Genomic DNA, 20,080 nt, shown 5'->3' on the forward strand with positions numbered 1-20,080 from the left:
ATGCTTTGGGGACCGTGGTGCTTTGGGCACACGGTCCGTCTTCCCCGGGCCTCAGTGTCCTCTTCTGCAAATGGGATTCTAGCAGTGCCACTCGGAAAGGTTGTGGTGGGGACGCATCCTGACAAGGATGCAGCAACTCCTGACACTTTGTCATTGGTCTGACTCTCCGTTGTCCATAGCCCACGCTTCCTGGCGCCGTCCCCCACGGAATCCCTCCAGCCACACCGTGCCCCAGGTACATCGCCTCCATTTTGCAGATGAGGAAACTGAGGGGGCAGACGGCTGAGGGGCGTGGGGAGTCGAGGACCTGGGCGCTCTCCCCGTGTCTGACTCCCAGGACCAGGGGGCAAATGGGGCTGGGGGCTGGGAGGAAGGGGCTCTTCTCCTCCACCCTCTCCCCCCCTTCCCTGGGAAAGTCCAACAGGTGGCAGGCCGAGGCGCTGGGGGCCATTGTGCGGGGGGCCGGGGAGGGTCGGAGGGCCCAGTGTGTGTCTGGGAGAAGATGGATGCCTTCATTACCATGTGAATCCTGGGAAACTGCCACCGGGGCTGGGTGGTGGGTGGGCGCGGGCCCCAGGGCGGGGGGCTTGGCGTTCACAGGCCTGGACCACACAGCAGCTGGGAAGGGGGTCCCTGTGGAATCCTAAGGGACCCATTAAAAAAACTCAGATAATGGGAATTCCCCTCTTGTCTAATTTCTTATTTTAGGACATCTCCATCCTGTGGGGCTTGAGAGAGACATAGATTGAAAACAAAAAGATTTTTTTTTTTTTAAAGGACAAAAAAACCCTTGTTTTCCCCCTCTCCGTTGATAGCGCTGCACATTTGGGCCTGAACAGTTAAAGTCAGAGCCTTTCACAGCATGCCGCACAGATCAGCAGCTCCGTGGGGGCATTTTCCAGGCTGTTCCCTGAATGGCTCTTTCATTCCTGTAAAATATGTCCTAGGTAAATCCAGGGTGATTAGCAAAGAGTTGCTGAGCAAATTGGGAGAAGCAGGTTTTCGGCTTAAAAAACAAAGATGTCATCAATTTGACTGGAGCAGAAAGGACTGGCCAGTGCTTGGAAAGGAGGCAGGCGGTGGAGGAAGATAAGGGTGATCAGAACAACCCCAACAGTGACCAGTCACCAAGCACCCGCGTCTCACGGGTGGGAGAACTGAGGCTTCAGAGGGACCCACGCAGAGGGGAGCACGGACCACAGAAGGAGACCTGGAACACAGACCCACACACACGTAGGCAGGAAGAAGGTTGCAGAAGTTCCTCCAAGTCAAGCTTTTCCAAAAACCCTTTCATAAGCCTAGACACTCTCCCAGTCATGCACGATCGATCTTGCTCTCTCTCACACGCACACCAGGGCAGGCATTTGCTCACAAACACACACCCTTAAACACAGCACAAGTGCATGTTCACAGACGCAACCAGGTGGAGGCACGTCTACAACACTGTCCCACATAAGATGTCCTCGTGCTTACGACATACTTGTACAGACCCAAGCACACAGGGATTCTCGAAAGAACACATTCGGTCTCGCTGTCGCAGACACACACACGTACTCCTAAGTGCACAGGGCAACTCTCCAGAAGAGAGGACCCGGGTCCAGCAGAGAGGGCCTTGGCCCCTCCCCCAACTCCACACTTGGGCAGCTGGCTCCCCAGCCTTGGCCCGTGGGCTTTCTCTACTGTCCCCCACCATCTGTGACGCGTGTGTCTAGTGTGCCTCCACCCCCTCTCCCCCATTCCAGCTGGGGTGCCCCGGCTGGCCCTTGAGGGAGCCCGAGAAGCGGTGGGCATCCAGCTCTTAGCAGCAAGGGTGGGCACCTGCCTGCGGGGGACAGGCACGTGGAGGCCTTGAATGCAGAGCCAAGGGGCTCATTCTTCTCTGGGTTTCCTTCCGCTGTCCCCGCAGGGCTGCTCCCAGGCGGGCATGGGGCCGGCCACTCCACTCTTTAGCTTTGAGGAGGGCAGGGACCAGAGGGGAGGAAGGGCTCACCGCAGATCCCAGCGGGTCTCATCCGCCACACAGGGGTCTGCCTTCACATGCAGATAGCCTGTTTGTCTCACCTGGTCTGCCTTTAAATGACAAAAAAGGTTGGATGCAGTCAGGGCATTAGCTGAGTTGACAACTGACCAAAATGGGAAGGGGAAGGTTGTTAACTGTGGAAACAAAAAAAGATGTCAACATAGATGCAGCCTAGATATAATTTGCGTTACAAAAAAGACATAATGAGCATTAAAAAAAAACCCCAAATCTGAAATCTATGTTAAAGTATCAACGGCAGGCAATGATCTCTGGGTGGCAGGAATATGCTGTTTTCCCATTTTTAAAACACATATTCTAATTTTCTACAGGGCATGGATGCAGCTTCTGGATAGTAACAGGTTTTTGTAAATGATTGTTTAATGGCATAAAAAATGACAAGGAGGTGGTGGCCTCATGGGAGCCCAGAGCTTGGGCAGGCTCTTGATTGCAGGCGGGCGGTGGCTGGTGCCTTCTCTTCTGTGCCTTTATTTTCCTCATCTGTATAATGGAGACTCGCCACATGGAGGGCAATGTGAGCTTTAAGGGTGTACTGCATGTAAACACTTGGTGCTCGGGACACAGTAAGTGCTCAATAAAGGCAGCTGCTCTTCTTATTCTTCCAGTGAAGGTTTCTGCTTACACTGCCAGGGTACAGTGTCATCTGTACTGCCCGCAGGGAAGGGTGTGCGCGAGTCCCCTAGGCTGACTTCCTGTGCAGGTTCACACGCATAGAGATCCGCCCATGTGCGCACACCCAAACCGTGCACATTGCACACGCGTGGAACATCACGTACATGCACAAAGTGCATGCAAACAGGAGCCAGACCCTTGGCCCAGGGCCCCTCGGTGGGCGGTGCTGACATCCTCTCAGTTCTCCACCTCCAGCACCCTTGTCCCCGATTCTTTCAGCTGAAAGTCGCTGGAAATCTAGGCTTTTTCCTGGCACCTCACCAGGTCCAGGGCTGCTTCAGGGGTCTCAGGACATTTGTAAGGGTGAGAGTGGTGTGGGTTGAATGACCTCCAAGCAGGGGTGCCCGGGTGGTTCAGTTGGTAAAGCATCAGACTCTCGATTTCGGCTCAGGTTAGGTCATGATCTCAGGGTTTGTGAGATTGGGGTCCCACATCTGGCTCTGCGCTGACAGCATGGAGCCTGCTTGGGATTCCCTCTCTGCCCCTCCCCTGCTGGCGTGTGCACTCTTTCTCTCAAAAAATAGACATGAAAAACCCCCCAAAAACCTCCAAGGAAAAGGACAGAGGTAAATAGAGCTGGGACATCTGGGGTTGTGGCCCTGCTGTGCTACAGAGGGACATCTGGATGAACTTGGGTCCACTCTGGCCTGCTCTCGTCTATTCATGTCCATGGCCCTTGCCCTAACATCACTATCACTGGCCTGTAGCTCCACACCTGGCTTCCTGACCTCCATTTCTAATGCTTAGAAAGGACCATGTCACTCCCTTGCTCAGAATCCTTCCTTGGATCCCCACTGCCTCCAGGATAAAACCTACACTCCTTGGCCTGGCCTGTGGGACCTGCTTACCTCTCCTCATTTCTTACTCTTTCTCACTCTGCTGGCTCTCTCACTCTTTCTCACTCTCGCTCATCTGGCCCCTCTGCTCAGACTGGATCTCTCCTGGAAGCTGTGATCTCTCCTCTGTGTATTTGACTTGGAGTCCAACAAATTGGAGTGCAAATCACATCCTTGCCATTTCCTAGCTCTTCAGGACCCTGGGCAGGTTTCAGACCCTTCCTGAGTTTTAGATGCCTCCTTTGCCAGAGGCAGATAATAGTTAATATTTCTTTCTGCTGGGGTTGGATTTCTTTTTATTCTCCATTTCATTTGTATTATTTCAATTGTATTTGTTTTTGAAAAGTATGTTCACCTGGCTCAAAATTTTAAAAATACAAAATATACAAAAGAATACCAATACAACAGAATTTTCCTCCCAAGCTGACCAATTCCTTTTTAATCTTTCCGGCCCTCAAATTTACCCCAATAATATCTCTTTTTACACATCTGGTAGATGCTTTGGTAAATATCATCTATGGAGGACCTGTTACGTGTGCTTCCCGTGATGATTTCACTTAATCCTCACAGCCACGCACGAGGTAGATGGGGAAACAGGCTCAGAGACAAGAAGCCACTTGCTTGAAGCTGTACCTCTGGTAAGCGGTGGACTCAAGGTAACGTGTGCTCGTTTATGAAGTGCCTACTATGTGTCAGGCCCCTAGGGTACTGAGTGTCCTCATCTTTCGGTCACTGGGCCAGGTTCAAATGGTGGCGAGGGCGGCTCAGCCCTCTCAGAGTTGGTATTCTAGTGGAGATGGCCCATCACCGTCACCCCATTTCCCGGGTAAGGGAACAAAGGAACAGAAGGGCAAGAAACTGCCCCGTGTCATGTGGTGCTGAGAAAAGAGCTAGGAAAAGCAGACCCGTTCCACTGGTGGGGAAACTGAGGGCCAGAGAAAGGGAGAGGTTTGCCCAAGGGAGTTCAGGGACCACACCCGCTGACCCGACACCACGCTTGGCCGCTTGGCCCCTCCCCACAGGGGGCGGCCCCAGATCGGGCCCCGCCCCCGGCGCTCGCGGCCGCGTCCCTGGCAGCCCCGGCGGCCGTTTCCTGCCTGCGTCGCTGGGCGGGCGGCCGGCCCATCTGGCGGCCCCCAAGAGGCGGCGCGGGGAGGCGGCCCAGACTCGCTGGAGCCAGGCGCCGGCCCGCGCCCCCCGCCCGCCGGGAGAGCCCAGGTGTGGCCGCGGCGGGGGTGGGGGTGGTGCCTTCCTTCCCGCTCGGCCCTTCCTGACGCACCCGCGGGCAGGATGCGTCCGCCTCCCAAGACCCGGCCTGGAGTCGCGGAGGGAATCCCAGCGGTGGGAAAGCCGGCGGGGGTCGGAGCACCCCTCCCCAGTATCCACTCCTTGTGAGACCCCGGGTAAGGCTTGCCCTTCCTTGGCGGGGTGGGGCCCAGTCTTCCCACGTGTGCAAGGACAGATGAACTCTGACCTCTTGGATCTCGAAAGCTCTCGCCTTGCCTCTCAGGGACCCCGGACAAGATTGTGGAAACCGGAGGCACCACTCCTGCCCCAAGTGTTGACATTATTCACTTTTTCAGCCGTTTCAAGTCTATTTCCCCATCACAGTTTCAGATCGGGAGTGGGGGGGGGGGGCTGACCTGTGTTCCCTGCTGTGCCCACTGACTTGACCGGTGCCCAGCTCATTCCTGGTGCTGAGCTCTGACAGGGTTATCTCAAGGCTTTAACCCCAGAAGTTGGAGCGGCCCTGGGAGGGTCTTACCCATTTCACAGCTGAGGAAACAGGACAGAGCGGGCAGGCCCCTCCAGGCACACGGTGGCAGCCAGCCCTGCTCTGCCAGATGCTGACCCTCTTCTCCAGCGCTGCTCCCAAGGAAGGGAACCCGGAATCCAGTATCCTGATTTATGTCAAACAGCACCTGTGGTGAACATCGTGGTCTTGGAAGCCAGACATCCTGGGTTCAGATCCCCCCCTGAGCACTTAATGTCTCTTTGCTTCAGTTCCCTTTATCTGTAAAAATGATGGTACTACCTTACAGGGTTGTTATAACGATCACATACATGTTTTAAAAATACATTAACATCTTGCTAGAAACATGTTAAATACAAAGGAAATCGTATCAGGGCTCTCAGCAGGGCTGGTCCTCCCCATTGGAGCCCCCTGCTGCCTACTGTAGTCAGGGGAAATGGGAGGCCAGAGAGGAACACTTCCTCTATCAGGGACAGAACTTGGGGGTTTTGGAGCAGTTTGTTTCCCAAGAGTCCACCCCTACCCCAGGGTGAGGCTGGCACCAGGCCCACCCAGAGCCCTGCCCAGCCACCCGCCCACCCCCACCTCTCCCGCGTGCAGGCCCAATCCGTGCCCGGCCTGGTGCCATTTTTCCATGGGACTCTGGCGGTGGCGGTTCACATCTGGAGTCTAGACTCGGAGGCTCTGCGGGCCGGGCCTACTGCCCGGGCTGGGCCACCGCTGCCCGCTGTTTGCTCAGCTGAAGCTGGTTAATTGGAATTAGAGTGGCCTCTGCGGTGCCGGCTGGCCGGGCGGGCCCTGGATGGCCGCTGCCGAGGTCTGTGGAACATCTGGCCGGGCCAGGACGGTCATTAGGTGGCAGGCGCCCGGCGCCACTGCCACCTCAGCCTCCGCCGGGGGCCGGCGGTGACTCAATGAAGCCTTTGTGGGCCCTGGGCCGCAGAGCCAACCATGCTGTGTGCCTGGGCTGCCTGCCCCATCTGCTGCCCTCAGAGGGGCCTTGTTCCAGGACCACACGGCCTCCCCTCTGGAGGCGGCAGGAGCCGGCAGAGATCCGAGAAGCCCCTGAAAGGGACCCCATGGCTGGGAGAAACCTTTGAGATTTCCTACCCTTTCTTTCCTTCTCTGTAGGCCCAGAGAAATTGGGCGGTTGTCTCAAAGGTGCCCAGAACAGCAGTCAGTGACGCAGGCCCAGGGTCTAGAGGGGAGCTGCACAGTCCTTAGGAACTTTGGAATTCAGCGTGGATTGCTTGAGGTCATATCCACCCCCGTGGGCAACCCACCTCAATTGTCTCATTTGCACAAGGGGACTAATACTAGCACCTGGAGCCTAAGACGGAAATGAAGTGAAATCCCGTATGGAGGTGTGATTATTATAGAGATACTTCCTATTCTCTGCTCATACTTGTCTTCTGGCCACCTCCAAACTGTCTGGAAGCCACTGTTATTTCCAGCCTTTGAACCCGAAGCTTGGGCAGGAGAGCTCTGGAATGGGAGTTGGAGGCCTGAGTCTCAGACTGGTGGTCACCCCCTCCCACTTGTTTCTCCACCCAGTGACCCCGCACCAGGCAGGTGGAGAAGGGCGGTGCCCATGCCTCGCCTGGTCCACTGGAGATTCTCCTACAGGTCTGGGCTGCTTGCTGTCTTCAGCAAACTTTGGAGAAACGCTGGCTCTGAGATCTCCAGCTCTCGGGCCTGGATCACCTCCCAGAAGCACTGGGCCTCCTGTCCTCCCACTCCAGCCTCTCAGGGGCCCTGGCCCCTGTGCTGTGAGTGGCGTCAATGTGGGGGTGGGGTGGGGTGGGTGGCTTCTAGCAACAGCATCTTCCTGGCCTTGCACAGTCATTGTGGGAACAACCCTGGGAATGAGCAGAATAGGAATGATGGGGGCTTGATCTCCAGGGTGACCTAGAGTCCAAGTGCTCTCCAGCTGAAGCCATATGGACATCAGGCCCAGAGAAGCAGGCTCCTGCCAGCCTGGGAATAAAATTTAAACTCATCCCTGGGATCCATGAGGCCCTGCACATTTCACTAGCTTTGCAGATACTGGTCCCCTTGCAGAGTCAGGTCGGCTTTTTGGTACTTTCCTTGTGGACTTGCTGGGGTGGGTGGGTGACACATAGAGCACCTGTCCCACAGCCTCATAGCCCCCAAATGTTGGAGGAAGTGGCAAGGAGAACTGAAAGGGTGGGGGTGGGGGGGAATGAAGGCAGGCTCGTGGGCCCCCTCTGCTGGCTAGAGGGTATCCATGGGAGGCTGAGCTAGCCAGGCACTGGGTGGGCATCCAGGAGTATGGAAGGACCTGGAGGTCGGGGCCTCTCCCCCAGGTTGTGAGAGTTCACAGTCCCCAGGAAGGGGCTTGCAGGGAAGTTTCTGGGTGGGAGGGTGAGAGCTAGTAAAGTCAATGCAAGATGCTGGGTGCAGAGAACCCCTCCAGGGGCACAGTGGCCTGCCCGGGCAATGGGATGAATTTTTAATGTAAGGCAAAGTCAGTCCACAATACAAAAGTCTAAAAATCAGACCCACTTTTCCCACCTGGCCTCTGGGAGGGTGGGGGAGTTTGGGGGCTTCCTTTGCCTGCAGGGGATGTGAAGGGGCAGAAGAAGGCCAGAGAAGGGGGAAGAGGGAATCAGGCCACGGGAGGCCCTGCTGGAGGGATCCTGCTGCCCCCGCCCCTCTCCCGGAGCTGCCAGGCCTCCTGCGCCCTCTGCCCGTGCAGGCCTATGCTGGTCCGTCCCCGCCTGCCTGGTCTGGCCCTCAGAGGGTCAGGCACCAGCCGCATCATTTCTCCTTCTTCTCCAGCCCCTTCGATGCCGAGGCCTCTGTTCCCTCTTTGGATCCCTCTGTCACTGCTGCTGGATCCTTAGGATTTGACTCTTCATAACTGACCAAAAAAACAAAACAATAAAAAACAACACCTTTAGAGGAGGCGGAGGGCAGAATCTCTGGGCCCCGCCTCCCCACCATCCCAGGAAAATCCCTGGGCACACGAGGAACACCAGCCTGGCATCCATGGCCCAGCATCTTCCAGTACTTGGCCCTGGCCCCACTGTATGCCCTCCTCAGACAGGCTGCTCTCTCCTTTCTCTGTGCCTGGTGGTGCCACGAGGTGGCAAGGGCAGTGGCAGATGGAAGAAGGGCTGGTTGGCCTTGGGTGGACTAACTTTAAGCTTCTTGAACTTTCCACTGGAGAGAGTGGGGAAAAAATGGGGCAACCAGGACAAGGCTATGGAGATGGGCTGCTTCCCAGAGCACATGGCAAGGGTCAAACAACTCAGCCCCAGGGGTGCAGGCAGGTAGGGGATTGCTCTACTGGCAAGTGGCAAGGTGCCACTCTCGAAGCTTGGCTCTTGCTATGGGCCCCATTTATTGAACAACTGAGTTCACACCAAGGGTAGTACCTGTATCTCTTCCCCAGGTGAACCCCATGAGGCAGGAATGTGCCCACTTACAGATGAACAGAGTGAGGCTCCGGGAGAGGAAAGTGATCTGCCCAGGGTTACATGTAAGAATATCTACTCCTGGACGACAAGGGCTGTACTGTCCGCTCTCTCTCGCATGAGCCCCACGCTACCGGTGAGGACAGTGAGGTTCTAGAGCCCTGCTCCCGGCCCTGAGGCTGGGTGTAGTGACTGCCTCATGGCTGTGGAGGTGCCACTTGCTGCCTGCCCCTGGCAATGCTCCCTGCCCCGTACACTGGAGCTGGGATGTCTGCCCTACCTTGGGCCCCGGGGCAGTGGGGGGAAGCGGGCAGGTGGACACCCGCCGGGCATTACATGGCGCTGGGATTCTGCGGGCGCCGGCGGCGAGGGCCAGCTAGCTTCTGCTGCATGGAGTCGGCCAGGCTGGCTGGGGAGCCCGAGACTGTGGGGAAGTGGGTGAGTCTCGGGGTGTGAGGCAGGATTTCCGCCGAGGACTCGTAGCTGTGTGAGAGACAGAGAAGACAGAAAAAAGAGATGGAGAGGAAAAGACGGGGGAGGACAGAGACTTCTCTTGCAATGAGCAGGGAGCAGAGCCGTGTCTTAATTTTGTCTTCCTCTGCACTTTTGGACTCCGCGGAAAGAAGCCGGAATTACTAGGAGAATAAAATGATGCACCCGTACAAGGGGACACTATGCAGCTGTGCAAAAGAACAAGGATGCTCTAGATGTGCACGTGCTGCTGCAGAAACATCTCTGAGATCTACCGTGGTGTGAAAAACCCAGATGCAGAATGCTCGGAGAGGGCCACCGGCTGTGCAGGAGCGTGCACGCGCACACGTGCTGTTAGGAGCAAAGTGTTCTCTGAACGTCTATGCGACAGAGCTCTGAGATGGCTGGGGTGTCAGGGGGTTTTCCTTTCCATGGCTATGAAATTTGGAGCCATGTGACTGTGTTACCTATTTGAAAATAAACAAGTGAATAAAAAAAGAGAGAGCCTCGTAAGGGAAAAGTAAAATGAAAGGTAAGGTGGAGAATTAGGGAGAGATGGAGAAAGAGAGAGACCACCTGCTTTTTCACCTTAACCAGAGGATATCCTGGGGGTGGGGGCAGAAGGGGTGTAGAGTGTCTAAGTGGTAGAATATTCAGGGGAGCCCAGCACCGAACAGGTGACCTGGCTGTGGATATTCAGAGCTTGGCCCAGTGTGGACACAACAGGACTGGAACTGGTGGGAGAGGGTTACCCCAAGGCAGGGGGGTGGCTGAGAATGGATGAGCCAGAGGGTGAGGGCAGGTGCTAAGCTCAGACATCAGATCCCACCCCTGCCCCCAGATCTGCCTCCAAGTTCATCCCCCAGCCTCGCGTGAGTCCACAGGGCTTTGCCCGGCCAGGAGATTCGGGCACGCAGGTTGGGAGCCTGGGGCTTCTAGGCAAGACAGGGAGGGCAGAGGCAGGTACGGGGGAGGGGGTGAGTCACGGGTTCCCCTGCAGGCAGCCAGGTGCACAGATGGCCCTGGCAGGCACTCGAGGGACAACTTGGAGGCCAGGCAGGTGGAGCTGGGTGGAAGGCCCCCGAGTGGGCAGCTTCAGTCGCAGCTGGCAGCTATTTCTGGGTCCCCGGCAGGCGGGGTCAGTGGTGCTGGGGAACAGACACCTGTCAGAGTCACGCAGGCCTTGGGGTATGGGTGGGGCTGTGCACAGGGCGTGGCAGGTGTGCGTATGGCCACGGGGAAGGGGTATGTGTGTGAGTGAGACATTTGCTGAGACAGAGCTGTGGGTCAGAGCCATTGAGGCAGCTCAACAGGGACTGACATTTGATTTCCAACCTGGGGCACCTCCCACCACACTAGGATCCTCCCTATTACTCACATGGGAAAGCTGAGGTCGGGGAAAGGAAGGCTGAAGTCATGTGGCAGAGTCAGGCTGGGAACCCAGGGCTCCTGACAGTGGGGCAGCCTGGGGGGAAACTCTCTCAGCCAGTCCCTTCTCAAGACCCAGCAGGCATCTGGATGTGGGGGCTGCCTTCCCCTGGCTCTCGGCCCGAGGAAAGGTGCCTGCTGGCGCCACAGGCCAGGCACCCACATGCTGGCAGAAAGGACAAGAGGTGGGCTGGTGGCAGGAACAATGTTCCCCTGGAGACGTGTACAAGCAGCCCCGGCAGGCCCCACTAGCTGCCTGCAGGTGCACCTGGGCCATGCGGACGTCCGCCCCTGCCCTGCCTTACCTGAACATCTCTGTCACTTCTCCCTTGGCCAGTGCCACCAGGACGGGAAAGCCGATGCAGGCGGGGACCAGGTATAGAAGGGCAGGCTATGAGAGAACAGAGGCTGGTGATAAAATGCTGTATAGGGTACCTGCTCAGGGCCACGTCCATCACTCCAACCCTCTTCTGGGCGCAACTGAGGGACAATGACTGCCCAGGTTCCCAGAGCAAGTCAGTGGCTGGGCCCTTATCTGGGGCTCCTGGCTCTCTGACCAGGCTGCTCCTCCCTGGGAGGGAATGCAAGGAACCCAAAGAAACTCAAGCATGCAGGGCTTTAAGGGTCCCCAGGAGTCTGGCTGGCAGTATCCTAATCACCTGGGACATCAGGTTCAAACAAACAACCTCCTGGGTGGGTCCTAGTCCCAGAAACTAGCGGGGTGGCTGAGAACAGATGAGCCAGAGGGTGAGGGCAGGTGCCGAGCTCAGGCTTCGGATCTCACCCCTGCTTCCCGAGTCTGAGGGTGGAAGTCTGCGTCCTTAACAAACACTCCAGGAGGTGTTGTTACAATAACATGACCCAGGCAGTCTGGCTCCAGATCCTGTGTGCGGAGACTCCTGCTGAAGCTGGGTTTGGAGGGCAGGATGGAGCATGTGCTGCACACACTATGCTGAGCTCAGCCTCCCAAGGAACACTTCAGCCCATCTCCAATTCCCTATGACCATCCTCTTGTTCACAGGAGGAAGGCTGAGGCTTCGGGAGGACAGGGGACAGCACAGGCCTCAGCTATTAAACGGTAAACTGGGGACTGAACCTATTCTTTTCCCCACAGTATCCGAAAGTTGGACATTACTGCCCAGCCCTCCATGACCACCAATGCTCCCAAGGGCCTGAAGACCCCGTGAGACGTGACCCCGCTTCCTTCTCCAGTGTCACCTGACCTGCCCTACTCTGATAGGAAGGAGGACCTGATTTTGGTCCTCCTTGTCACCTCCAGCCACAGGACCTCTGCAACGGCAGTTTCTGCTGCCTGCGATGCTCTTCCCACCTTTGCCTAGACTCCTCCTCCTTGGACCTCTGCTCAGTTTTATTTCTCCGGGGAATCCTTCCCTGGCACGGAGCCAGGCCCCCTTGTTATCCACTCTCAAGGCCCCCTGCCATGCCCTGCAGCATTCTCTGGCAATGTGGAGTGGAACACTGCTGTATCATTGCAGACTTCAGCCTCTCTGCTGCTAGGCTGTGAACTTCATGAGGGCTGGGTCCACGGCCGTCTTCGTCACTGCTCTATTCCTGGCATTTCAGGAGGAGGCCTGGTAAATCCTAAGCAAGTGGCTTCTTCATGGGTGCTTGCAAAGTTAAGAGGGTGTCTTGTAGATGTAAGGTGAGACCTCACTCCGAAGGGGAAGCCAGCCGCTGCTCAGAGGACAGGACTCCAGAGCCCCCCAAGCCTGACCTTCAGACCATTTCTTGGCACCTGCCACGCATGGGTCATGTACCACACCGCTTCCTATGTATTACTCTTGGAGCTAGTAACACAATCTGAGTTCTACAGACGATGCTACTGAGGTTTAGATAAGGAGAAATGACTCACCCAAGGCCACACGAGGTGTGTAAATGGCTGAGCTTTTCTCACTATATTAGGTGTTTGCTGAGTCAGGACTTGGGCGAGTTAGGCTTTAGGCCTTTTGGAGAGCGATAGAAATGACAATGACTAAAGTCCACACCAAAACCTGTGAAAGGCAGCCACAGCAGTACTCAGAGGAAAATCTATAACTCTAGGTGCATTTATTAGAAAACACCAAAGACTTGAAATAATTTTAACTTTCAAGTCAAGAAACCAGAAAAAGAATAAAACACCAAAAAGTAGAAAGCAAATAATGAAGGCAAAAAGCAGAAATTTGTGAAACAGAAAATGAAATAAATACAAACTTAATAGAATTTAATTCCTGAAAAGATCTCCTTATACTTTACAGATGAAGAGACTGAGGATCAGAGGAGGGAAAGGACTGCCCTAATCACACAGCTGGCCAGGATGTGGCTCCAGGTGCCTCTGTCTCTAAGTCACCAGCACCAGGCTGGGCAAGGTACAGGGCTTCCCGGGGGAGGGTGGAAGAAGTTTGGCTCCCTCCAGGCCTGCCTCACTTGAGGGCCGGGGGCCACTGAGGCTCCTCTGAGAGGTGGCGACTTTGCTATCATCACAGGAATACACGCCTACTATTTTCTTTCCTCTCAAGGCACCGAGGAACCTCTCCAAAATTGGCGCTGAGGAGAGGCTAGGATGTATAGCTTGGGATGGTGAACTGGGTGTCAGGCTCCTGGCTTTCCATCTGGCCTCTGCTCTACTGTGTGACCACAGCTAAACCGCTTCCCTCTCTCTGTACAATGAGGACACTTGATCATCTTGGAGGGGGCTTTTCTAGGAGGCTGCCAGACCCCAGGCTTGGAGTGGGTTTTTGGTAGAGGCTACATGGGTTGAAAACCACTTAAGCAGCACCACTGGGACTTCCACCTAGGGAATTACTGGCACTGGGATTGCCTGTGTCATGGAGAGGAAGAGGGTCTTGAAGAAACAGGCTGCCCTTGTGTCCTGGATCCCCTTCCCAAGATTTCTAGGGGGAGGCCCACGTGGATGACAGGGCAATGGCTGGGCTGCTGCTTAGGGGCCAGCACAGGCCTGGGGACAGGGGTCAGGAGTCCGGGGCTCCAGCCAGGGCCCAGCTTAACTTGCTGTGTGACCCAGGAAGTCTCCTTTTCTCTCTGGCCTACAGTGTCCCTGCACAGAGGACCACCTCTCCAGCCAGTATGGGAGCTCCCAACCAGATCCTCCAGTCTAGCCCAGGCAGCGGGCTAGGCTGCCACCTGGTGGCCTCTGGGGGAATGGCTCCGGGCTTGGAATCTGGACTCTTGAGTCCGTCCCCCAAGCCAGGCCCAGTCATTCTCGGAGACCTTCTTGTCAGGTGTGTGTCACTCTCGGCTTGCAGGCCATTTGGGCTAGAAGTGAATAAGACATGACTCCTCACTGGTTCTTGGTTTCTCTACCTATAGGCTAGGGGACTCTGGCCCTTGGACATTCTGTAGAAAGAGACTACTATTTGGTTCATAAACATCATAGGTACTGTAGGAACTAAATGAGTTAATGAGCAAAAGGGTTTAGCACAGCGCCTGGCACAGAGTAACTGCTCAACCAACAGCTCTTGTGATTAATTCAAAGGTGGCTTCTCTGTGGCTGGTGCCCTGGGGAGGGGAGAAAGCGGGGGAGCAGAGGGAGTGGAGGATGGAGGGGACAGTGACAACAATGACAGCTACTACTACCTGGGCCAGGCACAACTGTGAGCACTTTCCTTACGCCAACTCATTTCGTCCTCAAAAAACTCCAAGCTAGCTACGATTAACTAATCTTTTTTTTTCTTAATTAACTACCACAGGAAATCAAGCAGGACTTCTGCAACCTGCCCACAGTCCTGCTTTGAACAGATGGGGGAGTCTGGACTTCCTCCCCCGAGTCCCCTTGGCCTTCATTTCACCCAGCCTCTCCCACTGCCAGAGGTTCAGAGCCTGGGCTTGGTTTCCACATGTCACAATCTGGGATCCTTGCTCTAGCACATGCTTGCCATGTGGCACCTGACTTCCAATTCCCTTACCTGCTCGTGAGGACCCTCGAGAAGAAGTGAATGGAGACTGGTGTACGGGAAGGGCCCTGCTTTCCAGTACTCAGCAAGCCCATCTGCTGGCGGTCTCCTCCTTGTTGCCCCCTCCTCAGGTCTCAATAAAAGCTCTCAGCCCTCATCCACCCTGCTTCACTCTGCGGCGGCTCAGTACCCATCTTGGTGGGAGGAGGAAGCAGAGGCTAGATGCTTGGGAGTCAGGGAGGGCCCCGAACAGCTTCTCCCTCACCCGGTAGGGTGGGCACCGGGCTGAAACACCCAACACCCACCCGACACTGTTCCACTGGCCCCACTCCGGAGGCTCAGAAGCTGCAGCCTCTCTTTCCCAGGCTCCCTGCAGTAGGGGCCATGTGACCCTGATCTGGCCCATGAGATTTGAGCAAAAATCTGACAAGTGTTCCGGGAGAGGTTCTGCCTTCCTGATGAAGGCCACAGGCGTGGCTGGTATCCGTGCTCCTCTCCCTTGCCACTCATGTGCCTGTGCTCCCTGGAGAAGCAGCAGCATCCTGCCATGGGGGAAAGGCCAAGGGTCACAGACGTGCGCACTCTGACATCGTTGGGGAGCACCTACCTCTGGGTTGCTTGTGTATGTGACAGACAAGCCCCAGGTATGTAAGTCCCTACTACCTGCAGTGAGAACATTCCCGAGGCACCGAGCACAGTCCTACTCACCTGAGCGTGCTTGAAGATGTGCATGATGAAGATGGTAAGGCCCAGGCCGAAGATGTAAGCCGCGAAGCTGGTGTAGAAGTACGTGTGGGTGTTCTTCTTTAAGCTTCAGGAAGGTGTGGGGAGAAAGAGGAGGAGGGTTAGTTACAGGCATGGGAGCAGCGCCACCTCTTCCGCGGGGAGAGCCTCCATGGAGGCCGGCTGGGACGGCTGAGAGTTTGGCACTGGCTGTGTATTCAGGTGCTGCCCCAGCCGTATGTCTTTGGACAAGTCACTTTCCTTCTTTAGGCCTCAGTTTACTCATCTGCAAAACGGGAAAACCACGACCCATCTGCTCAGTGGTTGCGAATATCAAGCGCCATGACCTGTAACAGTGGCTTTAAGACTTCAGCCAACATACAAGTTCCCTAGAAAGCTTGTAAAAAATCCCTCAAAACCAAAAAAACAACAGACTTTCAGGTCCAAATCCCAGGGAATCTGATTAAATAGGTCTAGGGCAAGGACCAGGAATCTGCATTTTTATTTATTAAAAAAATTTTTTTTAAATGTTTTATTTATTTTTGAGACAGAGACAGACCATGAGTGGCAGAGAGAGAAAGAGGAAACAGAATCCAAAGCAGCCTCCAGGCTCTGAGCTGTCAGCACAGAGCCCGATGCGGGGCTCAAATCCACTAACTGTGAGATCATGACCTGAGTCGAAGTTGGACACTTAACCAACTGAGCCACCCAGGCGCCCCCAGAAATCTGCATTTTTAAAAATTTTTCATATATATATACATATATATATATACACACACACATATATATATATACACGCGTGTATATATATATATACACACACACACACATATACACGCGTGTATATATATATATACACACACACACATATATACACGCGTGTATATATATATACACACACATATATATACACGCGTGTATATATATATATATACACGCGTGTATATATATATATTTTTTAGCAGTTGACCTTTTTTTTAAAATTTTTTTTTTTTAATGTTTATTTTTGACAGAGAGAGAGAGAAACAGGGCATGAGTGGGGGAGGGGCAGAGAGAGAGGAAGACACAGAATCTGAAACAGGCTCCAGGCTCTGAGCTGTCAGCTCAGAGCCTGACACGGGGCTCGAACTCACAGACTGCGAGATCATGACCTGAGCCGAAGTCGGACGCTCAACCAACCGAGCCAACCAGGCGCCCCTCATATATTTTTTAAAGTTTATTTTTGAGAGACAGAGGGAAGGAATGCGAGTGGGGGGAGGAGGGGCAGAGAGAGAGGGAGACGTCTGATCCGAAGTGGGCTCCACACTGACAGCAGAGAGCCCCGTGTAGGGCTTAAGCCCATGAACCATGAGATCGTGACCTGAGCTGAAGTCAGGCACTCAACCAACTGAACCACCCAGGCGCCCCTACATTAAAAAATATAGATTTATTTTGAGAAAGAGAAAGCACATGCAGACGAGTCGGGGAGGGGCAGAGAGAGGAGAGAGAGAATTCCAAGCAGGTACTGTGCTGTCAGCACATAGCCCGGATGCAGGGCTTGAACTCATGAACCACGAGATCATGACCTGAGCTGAAATCAAGAGTCAGATGCTTAACTGGCTGAGCCACCCAGGTGCCCAGGAATGTGCACTTTGAAAAACCACCCAGGAGAATCTCACATGGGGGAGTCATGCTTTGAGAAACACCGATGCAGAAGCTGCAAAGCTGAGTTATTACTTTTCAGTACAGTGGATGTAACAGTTCAGCAACCTGTTCCGTACGCTAAATAGACCCTGACTACCTTGGATAAAGTGCCAGTAGCTTCCTGGAGGCAATTCATCCAAGATCAGCCTCAGAAGGGCTGGATACATTGCCATGACGGGACTTCCCTTTCACATCAGCTCTATGACCTCCGCGTGTTCCCAGCACCATCTGTGGAGTGAATGAGTCCTTCCAGTCCTTTTTCTCCTTGTCCTGGCTGCTGCTGAGCCCAGAGCTGCAAGTGCTCTCGAAGCTATGCTGCCGTGGACCCTGGGGTGAAGCTGACCACTTCGGGCATGCCGCCCGGATTCTGGAACCAGCTCTGAAGGGCTAGCTGATCCTGCAAATCCAGGCTAGGAAGGAGATCCCGCCTCTGAGGGTGCTGGCAGCCGAATGTGAATCTGTGTCCCTAGCCAGTGGCCCAGGGACTCTCCTGGGGTTCTCTCTGCATTGCCTCTGAACAGCCAGGGCTACAGCCAGTTGGCACAGATGTGCCTCTACTTACAAACTGGCCAGGTCCCTTCCAAAGGCTGCCTGTAAGCCCATGTTCGTGAGCTCCGAGTGGTACTACACAAATAACCCAGATGTACGTCGGCAGGGTCAAGTTTCATAGGCCAATTCGATTTCAGTGACACTGGTACAGAGTTTCTTGCTATCACTGTCAACACCATTACTCCTTTTGCAACTACTGGGCACGAGGAGATTAAGAAAAGTTCATGAACCACCTCGAAATTCAGCATACATGCTGCCAGCCTTACACAGGGAAGACCGGGCGCCACCTGCTGGTGGGAGGCCCAGGGGCCCAAGTGCTCAGTTAACAGTGCAACCTCTTCTGTTCGAAGTGGGGACTCAAGTTGGCCCCCTTCCCTCTCCCTGTGCTCACTTCCTACAATGGACTGAAAAAATCTGAGTAAAGAGAGGGCGGGAGCAGCTAGAGCAGCTGGGATGCAGTGACCCGACCCTCGGTTGATAATACATGGTGACGGCTGACTGGGCTGCAGCTGGGTTGCCCTGAGGCCCTGTGCTTACTCCCTCCAGATTTTCTTGGTAATACACTACATTCAGAATGCGAAACCTTAGCACAGAAAGGTCAGCTCACTTGGCAAGGACACACAGTGAAAGCACCGTGAGTACCACTAGGACCTTTCGCGTTTAAATCTCTCGGACCGTGATCCTTTTTTCTTTCTGGCCATAGGCTCTCTGAACACTCAGACGTCAAGTGCAGACAAAATCAGAATTGCACTGGCTGCCGTGGAGGTGGAGGGTCTGATCTCCAAGTTACTCTTCTGGGCGTCTGAAAGCCTCTGGGAAGCCCCTGGAGTACCTTGCCCAGAGAAGGCCCCCCACTCATGGAGCTTGAGGGCTAGAACTTCCAGGTAGCTTACCTGATGTCAAAACGCAGCAGCAAGGCAATGAAGATCCCTGTGGGCAGAGAGCCAGGGTTAGACGGTGGCAGGGAAACTGGCACTCAGGAAGGCTCGGGGATGGAGTCCCCTGCCTGGGATGGGGAGGAGCGGGGGGTAGTAAACTAACACGCAACCGGGTCCCCAGCCTCGTGTTCCCAGTCATGCAGCAATCACTGGGGAACAAGGGTGTGGCCAACACTGCCAACTGCCAGCAGAAATCCCGCTTCTCTGCCATCAGGCCACCTAGAACAATGAGAAGGTCCCAGGGGTTTGCTTTGGTCTGGGACCACACTGACGCGGCACCTCAGAGCACCACACTGTGTCACACTGGGTCCATCCACCCGTATGTGTCTTAAGGCCTCCTAATAAGTACCAGGCACTGTAGGCAACAGTAAGCAAGACCACTGCACACACAGAGCTCAGCTGAGGTGGCAGGAGGTAGACAAGCTGACCAAACAGTAACAAAATGCAATGTAAGTTCATACCGTGAAAGGGTGCTTTCTGTGTCATGGGAAGGTCTATCAGGAGATATGCCAGGCTAGGGGGGAGTGGAGGGAAAGAGGAAGGCAGGCTTCTTTGAGGAAGCGACACTTGCCAGGGAGAGGGAACGGCACGTGCAAAGGTCCCGAGGAAAGAGGGGCTGGAGTTGTGGCAGGGGTCAAGGCGCCAGCTGAGACTGCACGCAGCCCAGAGCAGGAGATGCAGGGCCTGGACCAGCCATGCAGGGAGGGCCATGGGGCACAAGGAGGAACTGGGTCTCCATCCTGACTAAGGGAACACGTGGAAGAATTAAATTACAAGCAGGGGAAAAACCTAAACAGATTCTGAAAACAAATCATGTGGCAATTGCTTGCTTGGAGGGAGTAGGAGCAAGAAGACCACCCGGAGGCCCTGGGGGAGCGCAGGAGAATATTAACTCTGTCTACCCGCTGCACTCCTATTCGCACTTCAAAACCCAGCCCAGACACCCCCAAAAGCCAGAGTCCCCGAGACACAGCAGGCTAGCCCAGACTCTGTATGCTGTTCACATACCAATGTCTGTCCCCCTTACTGGTCTTTGGGCTCAGACAGGGCAAGGGCTGAATCTCGTTTAGTTGAGAGTAGGCTCTCAAGAAACAAAACATTCTGTACTGGTCAGAAGCACCGAATGGCAACATACGACTCTTTTTTATTTTATCATCTTATTTCTTACTTATATTTTTAAAAGATTCTATCCTTAAGCAATCTCTACACCCAATGTGGGGCTCGAACCTACAACCCCGAGATCAAGAGTCACGTGCTCTGCTGACTGAGCCAGCCAGGCGCCCTGACACAGGACTTATTTTAAATCGGGAAATCAATTAATCCTCCCTGAAGACCATGAGGCTGTGTGTGAGAAGGAGTGGGCGGGTGCAACGAGAAGATACATGCTGCCTTTCTGGAAACAAAGCTGGGAACCCAGTGCCCTCCCCCCCGCCCCCCACGGCCGAATTCTACATCTGCTCTCCTACCAATCCAGGGGCCAGAGTTCTGCTAAGAGCTTTCACTCCTAGTAATGCATCTGGTCCTCAAAACAACGGTCTGCAGCAACCCGTTATCCTCTGAAGAGCATCACCGGGGCGCTGTGAGGGTGTCATCAACCTCCACCTACAGAAATTGCTCAAAGACTTAGATACACAGGGA

At 54.7% G+C, this 20,080-nt stretch overlaps 1 protein-coding gene and 1 long non-coding RNA gene across 6 annotated transcripts in view; one reads left to right on the forward strand and one right to left on the reverse strand.

Annotated features, from left to right (window-relative positions):
• The first annotated feature begins 4,609 nt into the window (after positions 1-4,609).
• Positions 4,610-14,706, forward strand: LOC109272597 (uncharacterized). Its single transcript, XR_008417748.1, has 3 exons — positions 4,610-4,949; positions 11,753-13,877; positions 14,346-14,706. It is a non-coding gene; the product is annotated as an uncharacterized LOC109272597 (long non-coding RNA).
• HM13 (histocompatibility minor 13) overlaps positions 7,719-20,080 on the reverse strand; it is a 39,522-nt gene continuing 27,160 nt past the window's right edge. For 2 of the 5 annotated variants that reach the window (XR_008417747.1, XR_002082522.2), the window contains exons 9-13: positions 18,398-18,434; positions 15,258-15,360; positions 10,944-11,029; positions 9,020-9,222; positions 8,071-8,183 (exon numbers count right to left, since the gene is read on the reverse strand). Coding sequence is in view for 3 of the 5 variants with exons in the window: in XM_019458871.2 (XP_019314416.1) it covers positions 8,081-8,183; positions 9,076-9,222; positions 10,944-11,029; positions 15,258-15,360; positions 18,398-18,434 (476 nt within the window). In the remaining 2 variants the exon portion in view is untranslated. Of the gene's footprint in view, positions 8,184-9,019; positions 9,223-10,943; positions 11,030-15,257; positions 15,361-18,397; positions 18,435-20,080 lie in introns of all 5 variants that reach the window. The other 3 variants (XM_053890368.1, XM_019458872.2, XM_019458871.2) reach the window with 2 other exon arrangements.

The sequence above is a fragment of the Panthera pardus genome, unplaced genomic scaffold (genome assembly GCF_024362965.1).
Source record: "Panthera pardus isolate Hobbes unplaced genomic scaffold, ASM2436296v1 HiC_scaffold_25, whole genome shotgun sequence".
In the NCBI taxonomy this organism is placed as follows: Eukaryota; Metazoa; Chordata; class Mammalia; order Carnivora; family Felidae; genus Panthera; species Panthera pardus.